The 19,635-nt window shown below is 41.0% G+C and overlaps 2 protein-coding genes across 2 annotated transcripts; one reads left to right on the forward strand and one right to left on the reverse strand.

Annotated features, from left to right (window-relative positions):
• Positions 1 to 6,627: 6,627 nt before the first annotated feature.
• On the reverse strand, positions 6,628 to 14,919 carry batf2 (basic leucine zipper ATF-like transcription factor 2). Its single transcript, XM_033651856.2, has 3 exons — positions 13,064 to 14,919; positions 11,592 to 11,708; positions 6,628 to 9,768 (listed from the first exon to the last, which is right to left on the reverse strand). The coding sequence occupies exons 1-3, from the start codon at positions 13,139 to 13,141 to the stop codon at positions 8,653 to 8,655; spliced, it is 1,311 nt and encodes a 436-aa protein (XP_033507747.2). The 5' UTR covers positions 13,142 to 14,919; the 3' UTR covers positions 6,628 to 8,652.
• Positions 14,920 to 15,564: 645 nt separating this feature from the next.
• Positions 15,565 to 19,075, forward strand: arl2 (ADP-ribosylation factor-like 2). The gene is made up of 5 exons (XM_033651798.2): positions 15,565 to 15,784; positions 16,093 to 16,203; positions 17,859 to 18,021; positions 18,254 to 18,334; positions 18,454 to 19,075. The coding sequence occupies exons 1-5, from the start codon at positions 15,720 to 15,722 to the stop codon at positions 18,586 to 18,588; spliced, it is 555 nt and encodes a 184-aa protein (XP_033507689.1). The 5' UTR covers positions 15,565 to 15,719; the 3' UTR covers positions 18,589 to 19,075.
• The last annotated feature ends 560 nt before the right edge of the window (positions 19,076 to 19,635 follow it).

The following is a 19,635-nucleotide window of genomic DNA, read 5'->3' on the forward strand; positions in this document are numbered from 1 at the left end:
CACTACATAGCCCTTTCCTACAGTGTGCCGTAGGGAGGTCACCTCAGGTTTGTTGTGTGGTAACTTGATTAAACACAAACTAATTTAGGAATATGCACATATTATTAAGGCTTTAAAGGTAGATTTCAAGACTTCCAAGACAGGGCCTAAAGACCCACAGTCACAGAAATTCATGAAATAGACATAGCCTCTTAACAATGCATCTCGTGTTGGTGGGCACAAATTGTGTTAATACGTGCATACAAAAACAACGCCAGACAAAGTCTGTTATGACTGGTCACAGTTTCATTGTGAAACAGTCAAAGCTTGGTTACCTTTAGGGGGGAACTTGGTTAGGTTTAGAGAACAAAGAAATACTTGGTTAAGTTTAGGAAAAGATTTTGTTTTCAGTTAAAATAACTACATAGGATGCAAGTGACATAAAATTACATACTTTTTGTTTTTTACTTTACGTAAAGTAGTTTGCGTAGTTATGTAAAGTCCATAGGTCATGAAAATAGTCATGTTTGTTCGACCCCTCCTACCTTTCGTAACATATGCAGACTTTCTCACTGTATATAGGCTACCTACTTAATTTTTGTGTCTACCACTAGATGGATGGAATTGTTTTCTTGTTGCCAGCACGTAATTTATTGTTTGTCTTGTCTTGTCTTGAAATGGACACACGTCTTTGTGTCCATTTCACATATTTCCAAGACAGCAGGCTGCAAGACCAGATCATAGACTAACATGAAGGCTGTCATCATGGCAGTTGATATTTTGCTTTAGTAATTCCAATATTCCCAAAGAAAATTCTCATTAATAAACTTACCAATTGCTGCATTGCACCGTTGATACCAGCATTGAACAGGCCTAATTAAAAGAAAATAAAACAGACAAAGGTGTCAAACATTTGTCTACTACTTTAAATCACAGCTATTATTTTGTCCATTAGCACATATTTATGCTATTTGTGCAAATACAACTCAAGCGTTGGAACTAATTCCCACTGACAGTGAATGTGATTTTTTTTTTTTGAAAAAGCTAAATGTAGGAAAAGTCAGCACTGTATGCTTTAAGTCCCCTGATAGGGGGGTAAACTTGGTTTCTGCAGTGTGTAGGGCTCACAGACATCACAAGATTTCCCAAGAACTGAAGAAAACACATCTTTTTAAGTGAGGTGCTGGCTTGCAGGTAGACATCAAAGAAAGGAGGGGGAAAGTCTCACACTCAGAACTCAAATTCAATCTTTTTCAAAATGCCAGAGGTCAGCGTTTCGGCACCAAAAGATAGCAAGATGTCTCAAAATGCTGATCTCTAGAATCCATAGTGAAAAGATTACACTGGAGCTCTGCAAGGCAGATTCTGCAATCAATCAGCAGCAAAACAGCTGAACATGTAGCCTAGATTCGAAGGGTCAGGTTAAGACAGAAATATTTGTTGCAGGATCTATTAATAATCTCACTGAGCAACAGAGCATGAGACTGAACCCTGAACAAAGGCTCTGCTCAGTATTGACTGAGAAGAGGTCAAGGTCATCTGCCAAGAGACAGTGGACATAAATGGAGAAGGATCAAGGGCATTTGTTATGTTTTCCATATATTGAATTTGCATTAGTTTGCAAACATTTCTCTCCATTGTGAGAGTTGTGGACATATTGTTGTAGCCTCCTCTTGGTAAATAATTGCAGAGCAGTTATTGTTTATATCCAAAATAGACACCCATCTCTTCCGCCCACCATTTCTCCTGGTGTTCTTCCAAGATGTACAAAATCTTGGTCAGTTCAAAATGATGTTTGAAAGACATGCTCCATTTCATTGCGTATAGCCCAGAATTTTTTCAACCCAGGGTATGACCAGAGATGAATATGGCTATGACTTCTTCCACAGTCCTGCCAACATTTATATTAGAACTTGGTAAATGGTAAATGGACCTGCAATTGTATAGCGCCTTTCTAGTCTTGGGACCACTCAAAGCACTTTTTACAGTACATTCACACACACATTCATACGCTGGTGGCTGAGGCTACCATACAAGGTGCCACCTGCTCAGTTTTTAACACACTCACACGTCGATGGAACGGCCATTGGGAGCAATTTGGGGCTCAGGATCTTGCTTAAGGATGCTTCAACTTGAAGGCTGGAGGAGCTGGGGATCGACCCACTGATCTTCCGATTGGTGGACGACCCGCTCTACCTTCTGAGCCACAACCACCCTCTAAGTAGTGATAAACAAACTGAAGTGATGAACAAACACACCTCGATTTTCATAATATGAAGATCCAGGTGTGATTACTACATTACTTTCCTCAAAAAAGTGAAAGCAGGTGCATGAATTAAGCTTTTATTTTGAAATGTGTAACCGGATGCTTACTCGTCTCACTCCGACAGCCTTGCCACTGGTCCCTCAGCTTAAAGGTGGTGCAAGGAGAGAGAGGAGTGAGGCTCCTCAATGCGGATGACGCTATAGGATGGATTTATTTATTTATTTGTCTTTATTTATGTGGCCTGGCTCTGCCTCTTAAACCCTGTTAATTTTAAACAGATGCGTCATTAGTGCCCCGCGCGCCTCTGCTGTCACTGCATCACCTCCGCCAAACCTCTGGCTGCGGTCTCATCCTGTTATGAAATATCCCCCCTCTGTTCTCCAGCAGCGCACCGCTTTGACGCTCATCAGTGTTCCTGTCTGACTCCCCGCCTCCCCCCATTCCTCCCCTCCCTTTCCCCCCATTTTCCTCGCTTCCAATTTGAGGTGAGCGCGCGTGCTGATTGCGCGTGTACGCGGGGTTGTAGTTGGCTTTGAGGATCAAGTCCTATCCATTGTTCTTGTCTTCACTAAGCCACTTGTTCTCTCTCTTGCTCTCGCACACACACACACACACACGCTCGCGCACTCAAAGGCACAATTACCACGCGCTTTCATCCCCCTCTCAAAGTCACACCTTGGCTGGCGGTGAATGTGTTTAGCGTGCTCGCTGCCAGCCTTGAACCCTCTTTACTGCTCCTCTCACCATAAACACACTCCAGCCTTATAATGTTATATTCAACACAAGGGCGTGCGTAATACCACGCGCCTGCGCCCCCTTTTCTCTTCCTCCTCCTCCCCCTCCTCTGTGTTGTGTCGCAGATGAGCTCAGCCGGTTGCCTTCTGGGAAAAATACCGGGGGGACCGGCAGTCCGGTAAGTGGCTGGGAGCACTGCTGGTCTGCATCTCATTTGCTATCACCGGAGGGTGTTAATACTGGCCTGACATTTAGAAACCCTCTGCTTATTGCATGTACTCTGAGTCTGCAACAACTGTGAGCTAATCTATCAAAAATCTTCTCATGTCTATTTTTCTAAATCCTAATAATAAACTGTATCATCTTTAACGAGACTAAATAGCAGCGGCTCTGTGAGGCTGTAGAAACACAGCTGTGCTTTTAGCAACATGCTAAAACTGGCTGCAGACGTGATCACAGTGACCATGCTAACATACTGCGCCCTCTCAGCATGCTCAGTGTGCTGAGGTTTCCTAGTTGGCTCAAAACAAGTGCAGGACAGCTGAGGCTGATGGGAAAGTGAGTTTTAAAAGGTATCTGATCACATATCAAAGTATTGGACAAATGAATAATTTTGGCCTGATGATGGCGCTAGAGGAAAAGTCACAGGATCATCAATGTTATTACAATTCTACCTGAGTGCAACATGAATGTCTGAACCAAATGTCATGGCAATCCATCCAACACCTGTTAAAGGGGAACATCACCCAAATTAAGAATTGCATTATGTTGTCTCCATGGCAAAAGAGAGTTCAATCAGTATTTGTGACCATGAGCTACTCTCTCTCAAAGCCAGAAACCAGATAAGTAAAACTCAAACTTGTGATGTCATCAAGTACAAAGCCTGGAGCTGCTTCAGAAACAACAAATGGGAAACTGATTTTGTGGACCCACAAAAGGTTAATTTTCTTTTTTATACCCAAGTGAGCTTTCTTCTATTGTAAACTTCTCAGTCGTGACATATTAAATGTACTCATACACTGGTTGCTTTCAGTGTCATCTAAAACAAGCCATTGTCTGTGGAGCAGCTCCACACTTTATACCTATATGACATCACAAATTTGAATTTTAGCACCCTAGTTTTGGGATTAGGGAGAGCTGTGGAACTTATATTTTTGGACTGTCTTAGACCAAAGGAAAAACATGTAGGAGTGGGAATTTCCAGACACCTCATGATTCAATTCGATTATGATTCAGAGGGCAATGATGCAATGATTAAACAATTGTCAGTGCATCACTCTGCATCAAAAATGTTTGATTTACTTGATACTTTAAAACATAGCATACTGTATTTGTAGTGATCCATAATAAATAAACAGATTAATTTACTTGCATACAATCTGGCTCTTGTCCAGGTCACATTTCCCTTCAACCTTACAGCCAAAATGCTCCCATACCCCAGGCTTTTAAACCAGTCAGATTGGATCCATCTGCCGCTGCTTATGGTAACCCATTGTGGGATATTTTAGCCAGCATAGTGTGCAGTGTTTACATACTGTAATATTTTACCGAAAATAGTTTGCAAGTCATAAACTGTTGAATAATAAATGGTTTGCAGCATTTTTATTTTAAAAGTTAGCTGCATTAATTAACAAATTAATTGATACTAGTCCATACCCATTGGAAGTTTTGTCACCTTCTACCTATGCCAATCCTCAATGCCTATGTGCAGTTTCACATAGATTGACCGCGTCAGTGAGTAGAAAAACGTGGGACAGACAGAATGACTGACTGACAGAATGACACACTGACAGTTTCCGTGATTATGTACAGCATACCATACCATGACTTAGTCATACCAAAAATTAGAAAAAAACCCAAAACATTCGGCCACAGGGGGAGCCACAGTGATCGGGCACATTTTAGCCATTTTAAAGAATTTTTCTGTTGTTATAGCGCCACCCAGTTGCCAGTTAGAGGTGAATTTCTCCAGTCACCTTGAGGCGTCCTGTTCTACATATCTACCAAATTTAGTAAAAATCGATATGGCGGTTAGGCCTAGATGAGAAATTAGCTCTCTAGCGCCCCCATTTTGTTTGATCGGGTCAATAATGGAGGGGTCCCTTCAGATTATGTGTGGTCATATGCCTACAAAGTTGCGTGGTGATCGGTGAAACCCTTGTGATGTTATACACCTTTATGTGATGAGCCACGCCCTCCGCAATATTCATTGCCTTATAGAAGTTCAGTTTTAGTAAGTTTTCCAACTTTTGCCAAGAGGGAACTTTAGATATTGGTCCCTAGATTATGTTCACTGAGTTTCATGCAGATCGGTCAAACTTCCTAGGAAGAGATCGATTTTAAGTGTTTTTCAAAAAATTCAAAATGGCGGAAAATCTATATCACCAGAAGTTATGGGTTCTTGGGGCAAATTTGTTCCTCATGAGGAGAGGCATCTCTGTGGAAAGTTTCATGTCTCTACGACATACAGGGCATGAGATATGCCCATTCAAAGTTTGCAATTTCAATCGGTTGCTATAGCACCCCCCTTTGGCCAATTGATGTAATATTGCTTCATTCACATTCTCCCATGACCCTCTACCACTGTGCCAAATTTCACATGGATTGACCAAGTCAGTGAGGAGAAAAACGTGGAACAGACACGCAGACACACACACACACACACACACACACACACACAGAGTTTTCGTCATTATATAGTAAGATGAAAGCACCTTGCAGTCTCCTGCCTGTATAATAATAAGAAAATAACGGGGAGGTGCCGTGCTCCGGTGTGTTGTTTTAATGTGTATCAAGCAGTGGAGAGCAGCTTCTCTGCAGCACATAAGCTCTGGGAAAAGCCAAGACGCTGAGGCGCAGTATACATATACTTCACATCCATCTTGCAAATGTAATTATTTAGATATGAAATTAAAGGAAGTGTGCAACTGCTGACTTTTGTGAAGAGGGATTACAAGTTAACTGTAGTGTGTCGATGCTGAATTGTCTGCGTCCGCATCGCGATGGATCTAAGAATTGATTATTTCCCCCACCACAAATAATATGTACGAATTTTGAAAATGGGCCTAGTTCCCCTTTAAGACATTTCATTTAAGAGCACATGCCAACCTTATGGTGGTATTAAAAGAGAAGTCAGATTAAGGAATTAAGATTCATCGTTTAGGATCATGAATATCCGCACAAATACCATGACAATCCATTCAGTAGGTGCTGAGGTATTTGGATGGACCGATGAACAGACTGGCACTGGATCCGGAGCGCCACACCACTAGCATGGCTACAAATTGCCCACATGTAAGCAACAATCTACAGTATTGATGTCCAGTTAACAACAGTTTACAGTCGATGAAAGTAAAACTATGTCACTCTTGTTGTCACAGATGTCACTTGTGGCCACCTAACAGTACAGAACAAGTATAAAAGATTCCTAAAGTCTGCAAAGTCAGCAATGTCAGATATACAACAGCATCTATCTAAAGTTTGCTAACATTAGCCACCATAAGCTAACTGTCATGTCAGAACAAGTTGCACCAAATATTGTGAGTGTAGCAAACTGATAAAGGGTGCAAAGTTATGCAGCTTCACTTTCACTGTAGTTAGACATTAGAATATTATATTGATCAGAATTATAAACTGAACAAAAATTATTATTTTAATAAAATGTTTTATTTGTAATGCACTTTTCAATTGCAACCACAATGTCAACATAAATATATTCATCTAATGCATGATAAATACAAAATAGTCATAATTCACACACACAAACCCAAAGCCTCGCACTTAATCATAAACTTTTCGGTGGAATACAGGCTCATATAATATCCTACATACATACATACATATAAATTGTACATAAAAGCAGAATAATCTACATAAATCATTCTCTGAAAAAACAAAATCGTCATATTAATTTCCTTACAGCAGTCTGAGCCGCCCCTCTTATCATTAGTTACAGGGAGAGAAAGTCAAATGGAAAAATCCAGTTATTTATCTCATTTGATTCACTTGAAATGAACTCAATAAGGGAATTATTAATTACACAACCATTCTTATCATGTTTAAACCCACATGATGAGGGGTGTCATTGGATTTTTGAGTTGTCACATAAATTGTCCCTGTGATCATGGCTGAATGTAACCACTAGGGGGCCCCAATGCAGAGCTGAGGGCCCTTTGACACCCCCTGCTTGAGGTTATTCACATTTATTTGTGAATATGAACTTTGAAACAGGCAGATAAGACAAATAATATTGATACACAAACTATTTATGATTTGCAATTAATTAAATTACCACACACCAACACATACACATTCAATCTGGGGACTCTAAGGGCCCTTGAGGGTTTGGGGGTCCTGGGCAGGTGCCCACTTTGTTTTATTGTGGATCCACTCTTGTAAGCAAAGCCTGGCAAAACACTTTAATTAATAAGGAATCAGCATAATTACGGTAAATAAAAATAATGCAATTCTGTTATTTAAATTGAAAATGAAAGTACTGTATCATCTGAAATGTAAAAAAATAAATAACTGTAGCTTAAAAAAATAACAATCAGCAAATAGACTGATTTAAATGATCAGTAGCAGCAAAATATGTTAGACTGTGAAGACAGTTTGATTATGTATTTTAAAGAGGTGCAAATAAAAAAGACAGAATAAACTTTCCTTGTGTTAAATCATAACTCATATGCAGCCAGGCGCGCCCTGCCTGTGTGGTTAACTTTGGTGCCTCTTACGTTTACACATGTGGCCCCTGCCACAGATGGAAATTTCTCCTAAACACACTTCCATTATGTTGCAAGGAAGTGAGCACTCCACCCCATCTAAAATTACAAGTCAAAGTTTCGAATGTTGAGTCAGTTTTTCTGTGTCCTGTCTGTGGATAAAGGAAGGGATGACACCTACCTAAAAGATTTCTCAGAAACTGTAAAGCATGACACCGCTGGATTTTACTGTATGGTTAATGTCTCTCTACGTATAGGAGCTTGTAAACTACGGACTCACAAGAAGCTCATTTGTTGTGCAGAGTTATCCAGCTAAGTCAGACCCCAGTCTCCAAAAACCGAGGCTAAGCATTATTTGCCCTTGTTAAAGGGAAACTGCACCAATTTCTGTCATGACAGTTGGGTAACTCATCATGCGGAGGACTACTCAGCCTGTGAAAACAGTTGTTTAATGCCTTCTGTGGCTCTGGAGAAGGATTGAGACAGTTGAGAAAATATCCCCAGTGATGATATAGTGATGTCATTGGGGTTTTTCTGCTTGGGCTTGGAGGTTACAATTTAGAACAGGACGCTTGCAAAAGATGCTATTAGTTGCACTGCAGGATCTAGTGTTTTTGGAGCTTGACCCATACTAGGAACTAAAAGTTGGGATATCTCCACTTCTACTGCATTGGCTTTGACCATTTTTTCTTTAACCTGGCACTTGTGAATCCCCCAACTCAATACCAAATCAAAAGAGTGTCCTTTTATGAAGCAGAAAGCTGAATATAAACAGCTTGGACATTGGTTTGGCCCTTATGTCATAATGTGATGTCAGGTTTTCCATAGTTAAACCTGTCTTCTTGTATTTTACAATTATTGCTATAGCTGCTCAGAAGAGTTTGATTAAACTTGCACAAAATATAGAAATATATAAATTAAAGGAAACTGGTCTTCCTTTGCTATGTAGTGCTACTCATAACTAGTCCCACTTAGTATCCAATCATTGACTTCCAGGAACTCAGAAAGGGAAAGATCTCTTGAGGGCTCCTCTAACGTTGGTAGCGGGGGCTGAGGTTGAGAGAGAGGTCTGTCATAGCTGCTGGAGGTAGTATGAGGCACATTAAAGGGACTCGGGACAGTGAGCAGGGAGAGCAGAGATGCAGGATTGACAGTGACTTGTTGACCAGAACGTGGCTTTAAGGCAAAAGCAGAGGTAGGTGTCGGCACTAAGGGGGGCTGAAGAGGAGGATTTCGAAGAGCTGGGGGTAAAAGAGACGCACTTGAATTGATTAGATTTCTGCTGAACTGACTTGGATCAAGCTGGGGCACATTCATGGAGCAACCCTGTGCTACTAGACCTCCATCTTGTACAGCTGAATGGGAGTAAAGGGGCACTACATTAGATGGCGCAGTTAGAAAAGAGTCTTGCTTCATTAGAAAGGCATCCAGTGCACCAGGATGAAGTGGAGGGAAAGAAGCAGTGGCGGACATTGAGGAGCTTTCATGGATTGGGCCTTGCCTAGATTGAAGCTGAGCAGCTGTGGTAAGAGAGCTGGAGGGTACAGGCTTTGACACAAGGCTTGTGCAGACAGGCCAAACATTTGCTGGCCTCAGCGTGATTAGAGATTCGCTAAACAAAGAGTGAGGAGCTGGAACTGCAGAGAAAGAGCCGGAGTAAGGAGAAGTTACAGAGCTAGAGGAAGTAAAGTGTTCAGCAGATGAGCTGATGGGTGAGGCTAACGTTGCAGTCGTTGGAGGAGTTGAAGATGAGAGGTGTTTACTTTCAACACAGTCAGGGGTTTGAATGCCCAGGATGGAGGTTAGGGAGGTAGAGAGTGAAGGGGCAGGAGCCAAAGTTGAGCTTGAGGCTCGGGGAGGGACTCCAGGAGGACTGGGGCCAGCCTGACGGTCTGCCGAGGGGGAAACTGAGGGGCAGGTTGTTGGGCTGGAGCTGGATGCAGAAGCTTTGACGTGACAGAGAGGCTCGTGGCGCTCCAAAGCCGTCGTGTAGAGGTGGAGGTCCTTTTTCAACGCGGCAATCTCCTTTTTAAGGGCTGAATTGGATCGCTCCAGGCCCTGGAGCTCCTAAAGAGGAGAGGGTGAAGGGAAACAGAAATGTAGGGTCAGACAGATAAGGGAGAGACGATATGACAAAGAGCTAATGTCAAGTTGAGTCAGGTCTATCTTTATGATCCCTGAGAGTGGCACTCATCAGCCATAAAAACTGATTACAGACATACATCAAAAGACATCCCACCCACATAATATCTCACCCGTGCTGCAATGAAACACTGCAGCCAAGCAATACTAATGACACTCTCCTTTAAGACCTTTCTCCGGTGCTGTAATAGAAAGCACAACAGCCGTAGAGCGGATGATGCACGGCTACAGTCGGAACCTCAAAGGAGAACTGAAATATTGCTCTTAAGCTACAGTACTGCAAGTTCAGCATGAAAGGAGAGGGTAGGTGGTGGAGAGAGAGAAAAAGTGATCCCCTGCTGATCAATGCAGAGTGGATAAGTTTCATTTGTGAAATAAAGAGTCAAAATTTGGCTAGAAACCCTTGAAAAATAAAACATTAGAGTTTCTAGAGTTGTTTTCTCGTGGGTTTATCAATCAACTAAACTATCGCTTTCCTGGCCTCATTGAGTTTCACTGCAGTCTGAAAACACTTATCCTCCATAGCAGCCAGAATTCATCCTCACTGAGCACCAGCAACTGCAAATACAGACTTGAATAACACTCAGAAGAATACTGTTCTCCTTCGGTAAGATTACATTTTCTACTCTATTTTCCCAAGGCACAGAGATCACAGTGAAAGTAGCCGTGCTATGCAGCTGCGCGTCACGTGTGCTGACCCTTTAAACCATAAACTGCTGACACGGACTCCGTATTTTTCGTGAGTCAAACTGGTTTGTAGCAGCGATGCTTCTTCAAAAGTAACCTGAAGGATTTCCAAAGAGCAGAACTGAAAGAGAAGACGAGAGAGAAAGCGAAAGTCTGGACTCATTCCACACAAAAGACACATAGGCCTACACCCATTCATAAATTCAGCAAACACACACTTATCCAACCAGTTATAACAGGTAAGATATGATCATGGAGGACAAAAAGGTCGACTGCAATTAGTGTCAAGGAGAAACGTCTCCAACCTTGAAAGAACTACAGGTTTGGTTTTCATATTGTCAAAATGAGAGCCATATAACACATTTTATAATGACACAAAAAATCTGATACAAAACAAAACTTCAATATCAACAAAAATGCAAAGCACTGTTTGTACAAAATGTCCTGAAAAGAACCTCTTGCTTTTTCAGAGGAATGACCGTGTTCTTGCAGGGAGTAATTTTCTCACATATTAAAAGAAATATATACATATTTCATTTCCAACAGTGCATGTTGTGAAGTTTCTGAGTGCGGGCACCTTTTGCTTCGTGACATCTGATCTGAAAGTTGGCTCAGTTCTTCGGGAAGCCCATTATGTGTGTGTGTGTGGGTGTGTGTGTGTGTGTGTGTGTAACTCAACCTGTGGAATTTGCCCCTCAGGAAAAAAAACGGCTGAGAGGCACGGATGGAAAAAAGGAGGCGGGTGGGTGTGTGTGTGTGTGTGTGTGTGTGTGTGTGTGTGTGTGTGTGTGTGTGTGTGTTTGTGTACAGTACAGAGGAAAGGGAAGGCCAATAGGGAGGGCGCACCAGAGGGAGTGAAAACCCTTCTCCTAAAGCAGGGTATTTACAAGAAATGGCTGCGAGCATGTTGACAGATTACACAAGACAGGCACACACCACTAGTCACACAGCCTATGTGCATGTGGGTGTGAGAGTGTGTGTGAGACTGCAAAGGGAGACAGAAAGTCAGAGAGTCACTGGGTAATGGTGTAAGGGAGGAGTAAGGAATGAACGTTTCGAACCTCGTGAAGTTCGTCTGCTCTCTCCGTTTGTTTTCTGCGGCTCTTCCTCGCAGCGTCTCTATTCTTCTCTTGTCTTTTTCTCCCTTTGCCTCCCATCTGTTGCCCCTCTTCTCTCTCCTGTACAGATGAATGCAACAGTTCACCACACTCATCTAGAATTAATTACAGTAGAGTCTGTGTGTGTGTGTGTGTGTGTGTTTTTCAAGGTCACACTTCTCTTGTGGCATCCCCTACCGCCCTTTAAGGAATCTTTTTTTTTTCCAAGGCAGATCTTAATAACTTTTTGATGTTGCATTATGTTTTGAAAGACTTCATGGGTCATAAGGTCATGAGACAAACCTATCACATGAAATTACATGTGGTCTCTTAATTAAAACAGGAAGTAGTGTTGTAGGGTGTGATGTTGAATTCAGCAGCTGGGCAAAGAGCCTAAAACTAACGAAGCTTCCTAACGACTCCCTCCACCACTGTGTTTGATTCAAATGGGACAGGAAGCATTAATTATTGTGTCTAATGTCCAAAGCGACATACAGTGAGTGCACTCAAACTCAACAGAAACAAGAGCTTGATGTCAACAAATTGGAGGTGCATACCCTAAAAGCATATTCATTGCTCACTTTTTAAGATTTTAAATTGTTTTTGTTTACAATTGCAATGTAGATAACTGCACCTTTTCTTCACCCATAATAGAGGATGGGTGGATGGCAGCCAGGCTTTAGCATGCTGATGGCAGAAATAGGAATCAAGACTGAAGCCAAGTGACAGTCATTGGTGCCAACTATTCTAACAGTGCCACACATTAGGCTACAAGGTAGAGAGGAACACTTGCATGTTCAAAACTTGGAAATACAATGTTGTCTTTCCAGACTTATTAGACCTCTTTAAGGTGATCGGCTGATACTATATTATTTTTGCTGTTATTTGATAGTGGACAGTTGAGGGTTGACCGAAAACAAGGGGAGACACGGGGGGGGGGGGGGAGGGGGGGGGGTAGTAATACAGCACTTTCAAAACCAAGTTACAATGTGTTAAAAACATGAAATGCATGGATCAAAGTGGAATACAATGCACATACCAATAAACGGTTAGTTTGGACGACTATTATTACACAATTTCTATAATATTTACAGGAGGTATCTTACACTTCTGGTACAAGAGTTACAAGACATTTTAGTGCAGTCATAGTTATAAAATGATATGAAGTCATATCTGTTCGTTGCAACATATGCATGTCTCCCCCAATAAAATCATAAAGTAGCAGATGTCTTTTATTTTGTCAAGACATTTACAGTAGAAATTTGTGCAGGAAAATGATGCATGAAAAATCACCAGAATGCAGAAAATTAGATATCTGGTACTCAAGTATTTCTGGTGAAGGACCCCCAGACCACCTATTTCATATGTGCCCCCCAATGCTGAGACGAAACCTACGCCCTTGCTTTATTATATGATTGTCAAGGAGGGTAACTCACCAGTCCAGCGGAGTTGCTCCCCTCATCTGACACTGTGACAGGGCTGTTGTACCCGGTGTCCATGAATAACGGGGACATGTCTTCCTCCGTCCTGCAGCTGACTGGCTGGCCGGTTGGCTGTCTTAGTGTCCACCGGCAGGATGTGGCTACCGTCACCGGATCATCCGAGCTGTGCGCCCGTGAGTGAAACCGCTGCCATGCAAACTGTAGTTGACGCACACTCGGCGCCGCTCCACAGCTTGGAGTACACTTTGAAAGACTCTGGGTGACAGGCTGCTAAACAGGTAATGCTGTATTTCCGTGGTGCGGACTAATGTCTGGTGCTTTATGACGTGTTGTCTCTGTAAATGTGTAGCTCGAAGTGAAGCGCTCAGTTGGTGTGTCTGGTGGCTTTTGAGCGCATGAGGTTTGGCATCAGGCTGCCGATGATGCAACATAATGCTGCGGCTGCTTTCAGTTTCTCTTTATTTTAAACTGACCCGTTGCTGGTTAACTGCTGTGGGGTCTGTGCTGCCTTCACGTGTAGTATGTTAGTTTCACTATCGGTACAAAATGCTGCTGGTGTTTGCTTCAGTATCGGTCAAAATTACTTTTACGCAGATTGCCTTCACCTAACCTGTCTGAGTGTCTCGATTAAGCAACAATTGACTCACCGATTAAAACCTGGTTTTCGAGTTCCATTATACAGCTACGTTGCATTGCATATTTTCCATAGCGCCTGAACGCATCACAATGAATGGATGGGAAAAGACGGTGAGGGACAGGAACAGCTCAGGGCTGGATGACCATATTAATGAAAAAGGTTGTGCCTCCCTCACGAGCGGGGAATTTCTCAATTTCTTTTGCCAGGAAACAAATGGCCGGGCCCCCAGACGGGGGCCAACAGGGTTTACCGGCACTCTGCAGGATATGATGTAACCTAAATTATAAAAAGCAACATTCTTTGAATGTACATGACTTAATCTCCTCTCAACAAAGTAAAACAAACATACCACACTAAAAGGTTTGTTGCTTTTAACTAAGGTTGTTGATGCTGATAACCAGGGTTAATTATTTATTCTGATATGAGAGGGAATCCTCATTAATAATAACTTGGTCTTCCAACTTTGTGGAGGTAGTGAGGATATCAGTGTTTAATGATAATGTCATAACTCTTGAAATATCTAGCAAACATAAAACGTATTATTAAAATTGATCAATGTTATAGCAATTTATAAAATCACAAAAATAACACCTATCTTGTTGAAAGCACCTCACTCAACTTATAAAGGGACATTTATTTTACTTCTTAAATTATACTTTGTAATGCTAATATAAGAGGCTTAAGTTTTGATGCTACTCTCTGGTACGGTGTGTAAATTAAAATGGTAAGATATCATTGATTCTGAAAGAAAACTCTCTGATACAAGAAGGTTTGTATGAATTAGGAAAAAATGGGAAAGTTCTGGTTTGCGGGATGTTTTGCACTGTTAAAAGTGATCAGAAGGGAGCTGACAGAAATACCATGTCACCAAAAAGTTGTTTCATCTGTCTGTCATTCCTGAAACAAGAACACAATGTTGCAGCAGCTTCACTGTGTGGCATCACATTTGGTTTATCCTCTCCACTGATCAATTCACACCCTGGAATTTGAATATACTGACCCAAGTGAATAGCCTGAATGTGATGCAGTGATCCACATAAAAACACACAGGGTCTACTTGTTAGTTTTTCTCTAGAGCTATCAGCTGCACCTCATGGATTGTGCTCAGACAGATGCAGTTGAAAACTCCAGGAAAAAAGTCTTATGTTGGTTGTTTTTTCAAACTACTATTTTAAGAGTCAAGAGTAAACTTTTCAAGCTCACTTGCCTATATGTATGTAAGTTTAATTTTTTAGGAAAATAATATTAATAATAATAATAATATATATTGTATTATTGTACTGGCCGAATGCACATATTCAAGGATTTATGGTCTGACTGTCAGTATAAAATGCAAGATTGCACAAGGTAATGTAGTTACTGCTTCCTCATTCATGCTACAGAAAATGTATTGAGATAAATTCAGGAAATTAAGATTAAAATTGAATACAAACAACTAAATAGACAATATAATATAAAACTAAAGGAAAAAAATAAAAAAGGAAAACTAAATTACATTTACAAGAATATATATAGTATTTATACAGATATATACATACAAAAAATATATACAATATGTGTAATATCAGGTAACATGTGCGTTTTGAATTATAATGAAAATACAAAGATGTTTTATTTTTAAAAATACAACAGTCTATATTATGTATATTTTTGGGAACAAGCTTTGACAGGCTGAACATTTTCAGATTGCGTAAATAAAATATATAGTTCCCACAACACACACACGGGGGCGCCAACCCGACAAAAACGCCTCAACAGCACAGCCACACCTTACAATGCTCACTGGCCAATCAACCAGAACCGGACGTCTCCAGCAACCAATCAGCGTTCGCTGTGTACTAAACAGACCAATTGGTGGCAGCGGGGGGGCGGGATTAGCGTCACAGCCTCTTCCTGGTTCGCAATGCTGCTTATGGATGCTAAACATCTTTCTCACAAAACTACAAATTAATAAAATTAGCTATAGAAGTTACAGAAGGAGATATAACTGCAGTTGAGCGGGACACCGTCGCGATGGGTTTGCTGACGATTTTAAAGAAGATGAAGCAGAAGGAGCGGGAGATGAGGCTGCTGATGTTGTATCCTGTCTGTAACTGTTTGCTAGCTTAGCTGGGAGCAAAGTAGGAGTCATGCACCGACGTTATTTTAACTTTATTTATGTCAGCAACATAATAGCTGCAGCAGTAATTTATATCCGTGTATGGTTAGATAATATATAGAATAACGCATGTATGCTTGTTAAGTTTGTTTTGCGTATTTTGTGCTGTATCATGCTACCTTGCTAACCTCTGTTAACTGACTGTGGGTGAATAAGAGTTAAATTATAACTAGAATATTTAACAGTGAGGTGTGTGTGAGTGTTTCTTCTTTAACCTGACTCGTGCAGAGGTCTGGACAACGCGGGGAAGACGACCATCCTGAAGAAGTTTAATGGAGAAGACGTCAGCACCATCTCCCCAACCCTGGGCTTCAACATCAAAACACTGGAGCACAAAGGGTAGAGCGCGCACACACACATTCACTCACACGCATGCACAGTATGCAGTGATGGAAAAGGTATTCAGACCCATTAGTAAAAGTGTTACTACCACAATGTAAAAATACTTCACTACAAGTAAAAGTCCTGCATTCAAACCCCTATATAAGTAAAACTATGTCAGTATGATTAGCTAAATGTACTTAAAGGGTTACTTTGGTAAATTTTCAGCCTGGAAACTGTTTCCCATATGTTTCTGTCTTTCTGACTAAAGGGAACAGCAACTTTTGAAACGGCTCCAGTATTGAGCAACAGGACATCAGTCTGCACAAGTGAAACAGGCTGTAATGTAATCACTTGGGGCAATCGTGCACCCTCAATGTATGTCCAATAAAAGTGCTTATTTTTACCACAGACAGGCTCAGACTCTTGTTGTAAGTCTAATAACATTATGGAAAGGCTCCTTACAGAGATAGACTGTTGTGTTAAAGAGTAAGATCCTTTTTGTGTGACCCGAAACAGCCCTGAAATTGCTATTGCCAAACCCACCAGACTCCATTTAAATAAACTGTGATTTTAGAGTGTATAAAACCAGCATATTTCCACATCTCATTGAATGAATAAGGTTTTATTTCAACCAAAGTAGAGTTGGTGATTGTTGGAATAGTGGAAAGACAAATTAAGATGACTTTTTTGAGTTTTATTTTGTTTTTGTGGACTTTTAATGAAGTGCATTTTACCATGATAAAATTACCGTTTATTTCGAGGGAGTCTGGTGGGTTTGGCGGTGGCGATTTCAGGGTTGTTTCTGATTAAACGAAAATGATTTTAATCTTAACAAAAAAGGTCTATCTCCCTGGGGATCCTTTCCGTTGTGTGGACAGACATTTAGAATAACAATCTGAGCCAGTCAGTGACAAAAACAAACACTTTTGGTGGATCTACATTGACGATGGACAATTGCCCCATATGGTTACATTGCAGCCTGTTTCGCTGCTGCCAGCTGCTGTGGTTGGTATCACATTGTAGTCATTAGGCATCTTTTTGTGTTTATGTGTCTCCTTGTTGTTATTTTGTGTTTTTATGTTGTCATTTTGGATCTCTTTGAGGTAATTTTGTTTCTTCTTTTTTTTGGTCACTTTGTGCCGCTTTGCAGTCATTTCGTGTCTCCTTGTGTTTGCTTTGTATCTGTCTTCCATTTGTGTCTCTTTGTGATTGTTTTACCGGTTTTCGCAGTTATTTTGTGTCTCCTTGTAGTTCCTTTGCATCTCTTTGTGGTCTTTCTGTGTCTCTTCCTGGTCAGTATGTTCATTTCAGTGATGACTGTGACAAGTCAAAATGTCTGAAAAGGGGCTGTAGCTTAAACACATTTAAAGACACACTGCTGCATTTCCTCAAAACATTCATACTTGTCTTGAAAAAGGCCCTCATTCGCTCCAAACGTACAACTTGTTGTGTGTCAATCTTGATTACCTGACTCACATACAGTCAGCCAGTTATGAATTATCTCTTAAAGCCAATTGAATCAAAACACAAACAAGAAAAAATACAAACCCACAAATTTAGGAAAGTGTCAGTTATTTGTACATACTCTGTTTTTATTGAACTCCAAAAGCTATACTTTCCCTTTCCTACTTTACATTCTTCATGTTCTCCTCTCACTCTGTGTTTTCCAGGTTTAAATTGAATATATGGGATGTAGGGGGTCAGAAGTCGCTGCGCTCCTACTGGAGGAACTACTTTGAGAGCACAGACGGGCTGGTGTGGGTGGTGGACAGCGCAGACAGACTCAGACTGGAGGACTGCAAGCAGGAGCTCAGTTCACTGTTGCAGGAGGAGGTACACACACATATACACACATGTTGGGTGAAGTGGTTATTTGCAGATCTTTCATTTTGGTTTTATACCCACATTTTTACAAATTTATGGATCCCCCCCTTATGTCTCCTCTCATTTTACAGTCAGCCACAAAGAGACCGTATTGGATAACAGCAAAGAACCATCTTTATAGTCTTGCTTTGTATTTGTTATATCAATCTCTGTAGTTGACTGTATCCTTTCCTCCATGCAGAGGTTAGCTGGTGCAACACTGCTGGTGTTTGCCAACAAACAGGATTTACCAGGAGCCCTGTCAAAAGAGGCAATACGAGAGGTGAGTTTGAATCCTACATTGCAGTGATAAAACTTTTCCCAGAAATGTCAGATTACACTTGCATTATCCAGACATTGTACCTTACAGTGTACATGCTCTCATTGTGTGTTCTCTTGCAGGCGCTGGCCCTGGATGAGATCAGAAGTCATCACTGGTGTATCATTGGCTGCAGTGCAGTAACAGGAGAGAACTTGTTAGCTGGAGTGGACTGGCTATTAGATGATATTGCTGCGAGGATCTTCACCGCCGACTGAGTGTGTCTGTTTTTTTTGTTTGTTTTTTTTAAACAGCAGCATCTCATGTTGGGTGAGCCCTGACACAACTCCAGGCTCCTCACTGGACTGCAGATCCTACTATCAAAATAGAGGTCAACGCTTGGTTTTTTGTTCCATCAGCTGCTTGAGGTCTCCAGACATGCAGACACCTGCGCTGTCTGGATGCATGGTTACAGGAATCACACCTGGCTTTTATAGATGTTTTTATTTACTATTGACAGACACAGTTGATTCAGATATTTTGCAGTGGGAAAAGATGAGCAGTGTGTGATTCTATCAAAATGTCACACGCACTGAAACCTAAATAATGCTTGTTTACAGCAACGTAATGACTGACATGAACCTCTTTGCTCCCACTTTTATACTATGTGGTACATCAGATTGTCAGCTGATGATTTGTGCTTTGTTCAAAAGTGTTTTAACAAATTTAAAATGCCTTCTGAATAAAGATTGCTGTCACTATTGCTATCTACAGGTTCATAAACTACAAGTGTGTCATATGCTCACCCACAAACAAGTTTATACTAGTATCTCACATTATTTTGGCAGTGTAGTCCCAGTCTTTTGGTCACAGTTTTACTTTAATCTGGAGGCCGGACAAAAGTGCTCTTTCATGACTATAGGCAACTCAGCATTTAATTTGATTCACTGCCTGATATAACCACCCACATTAACATGCACACTAATATTCCATTATTATTCTAAATATAACACTGAATTTAATAGGGGTCATGTAAACAGCTTATTCTGTTTGGGCCTTCAGAATTAGGCTTTATTCCAAATGTAGCATTTTCCTGATTAAGACAAGTGACAAGCTGATATAATTTGGGTTTTAGAAGCATTCTTTGGACATGTATACAGCACATTAGGTATATGCATCTCAATTCAGGACTACAAGGCTGAACACCTAAAGGAAAGGCTCACATTTCTGGTCAGAACAACACTTACAACAGGTTTTTAGGTACTTATGCAAACATCAAAACGCTGATCCCTCCAAGGTTGTGGTTGAAGAAATAGAAGGTGGCG

The sequence above is a fragment of the Epinephelus lanceolatus genome, chromosome 22 (genome assembly GCF_041903045.1).
Source record: "Epinephelus lanceolatus isolate andai-2023 chromosome 22, ASM4190304v1, whole genome shotgun sequence".
In the NCBI taxonomy this organism is placed as follows: domain Eukaryota; kingdom Metazoa; phylum Chordata; class Actinopteri; order Perciformes; family Serranidae; genus Epinephelus; species Epinephelus lanceolatus.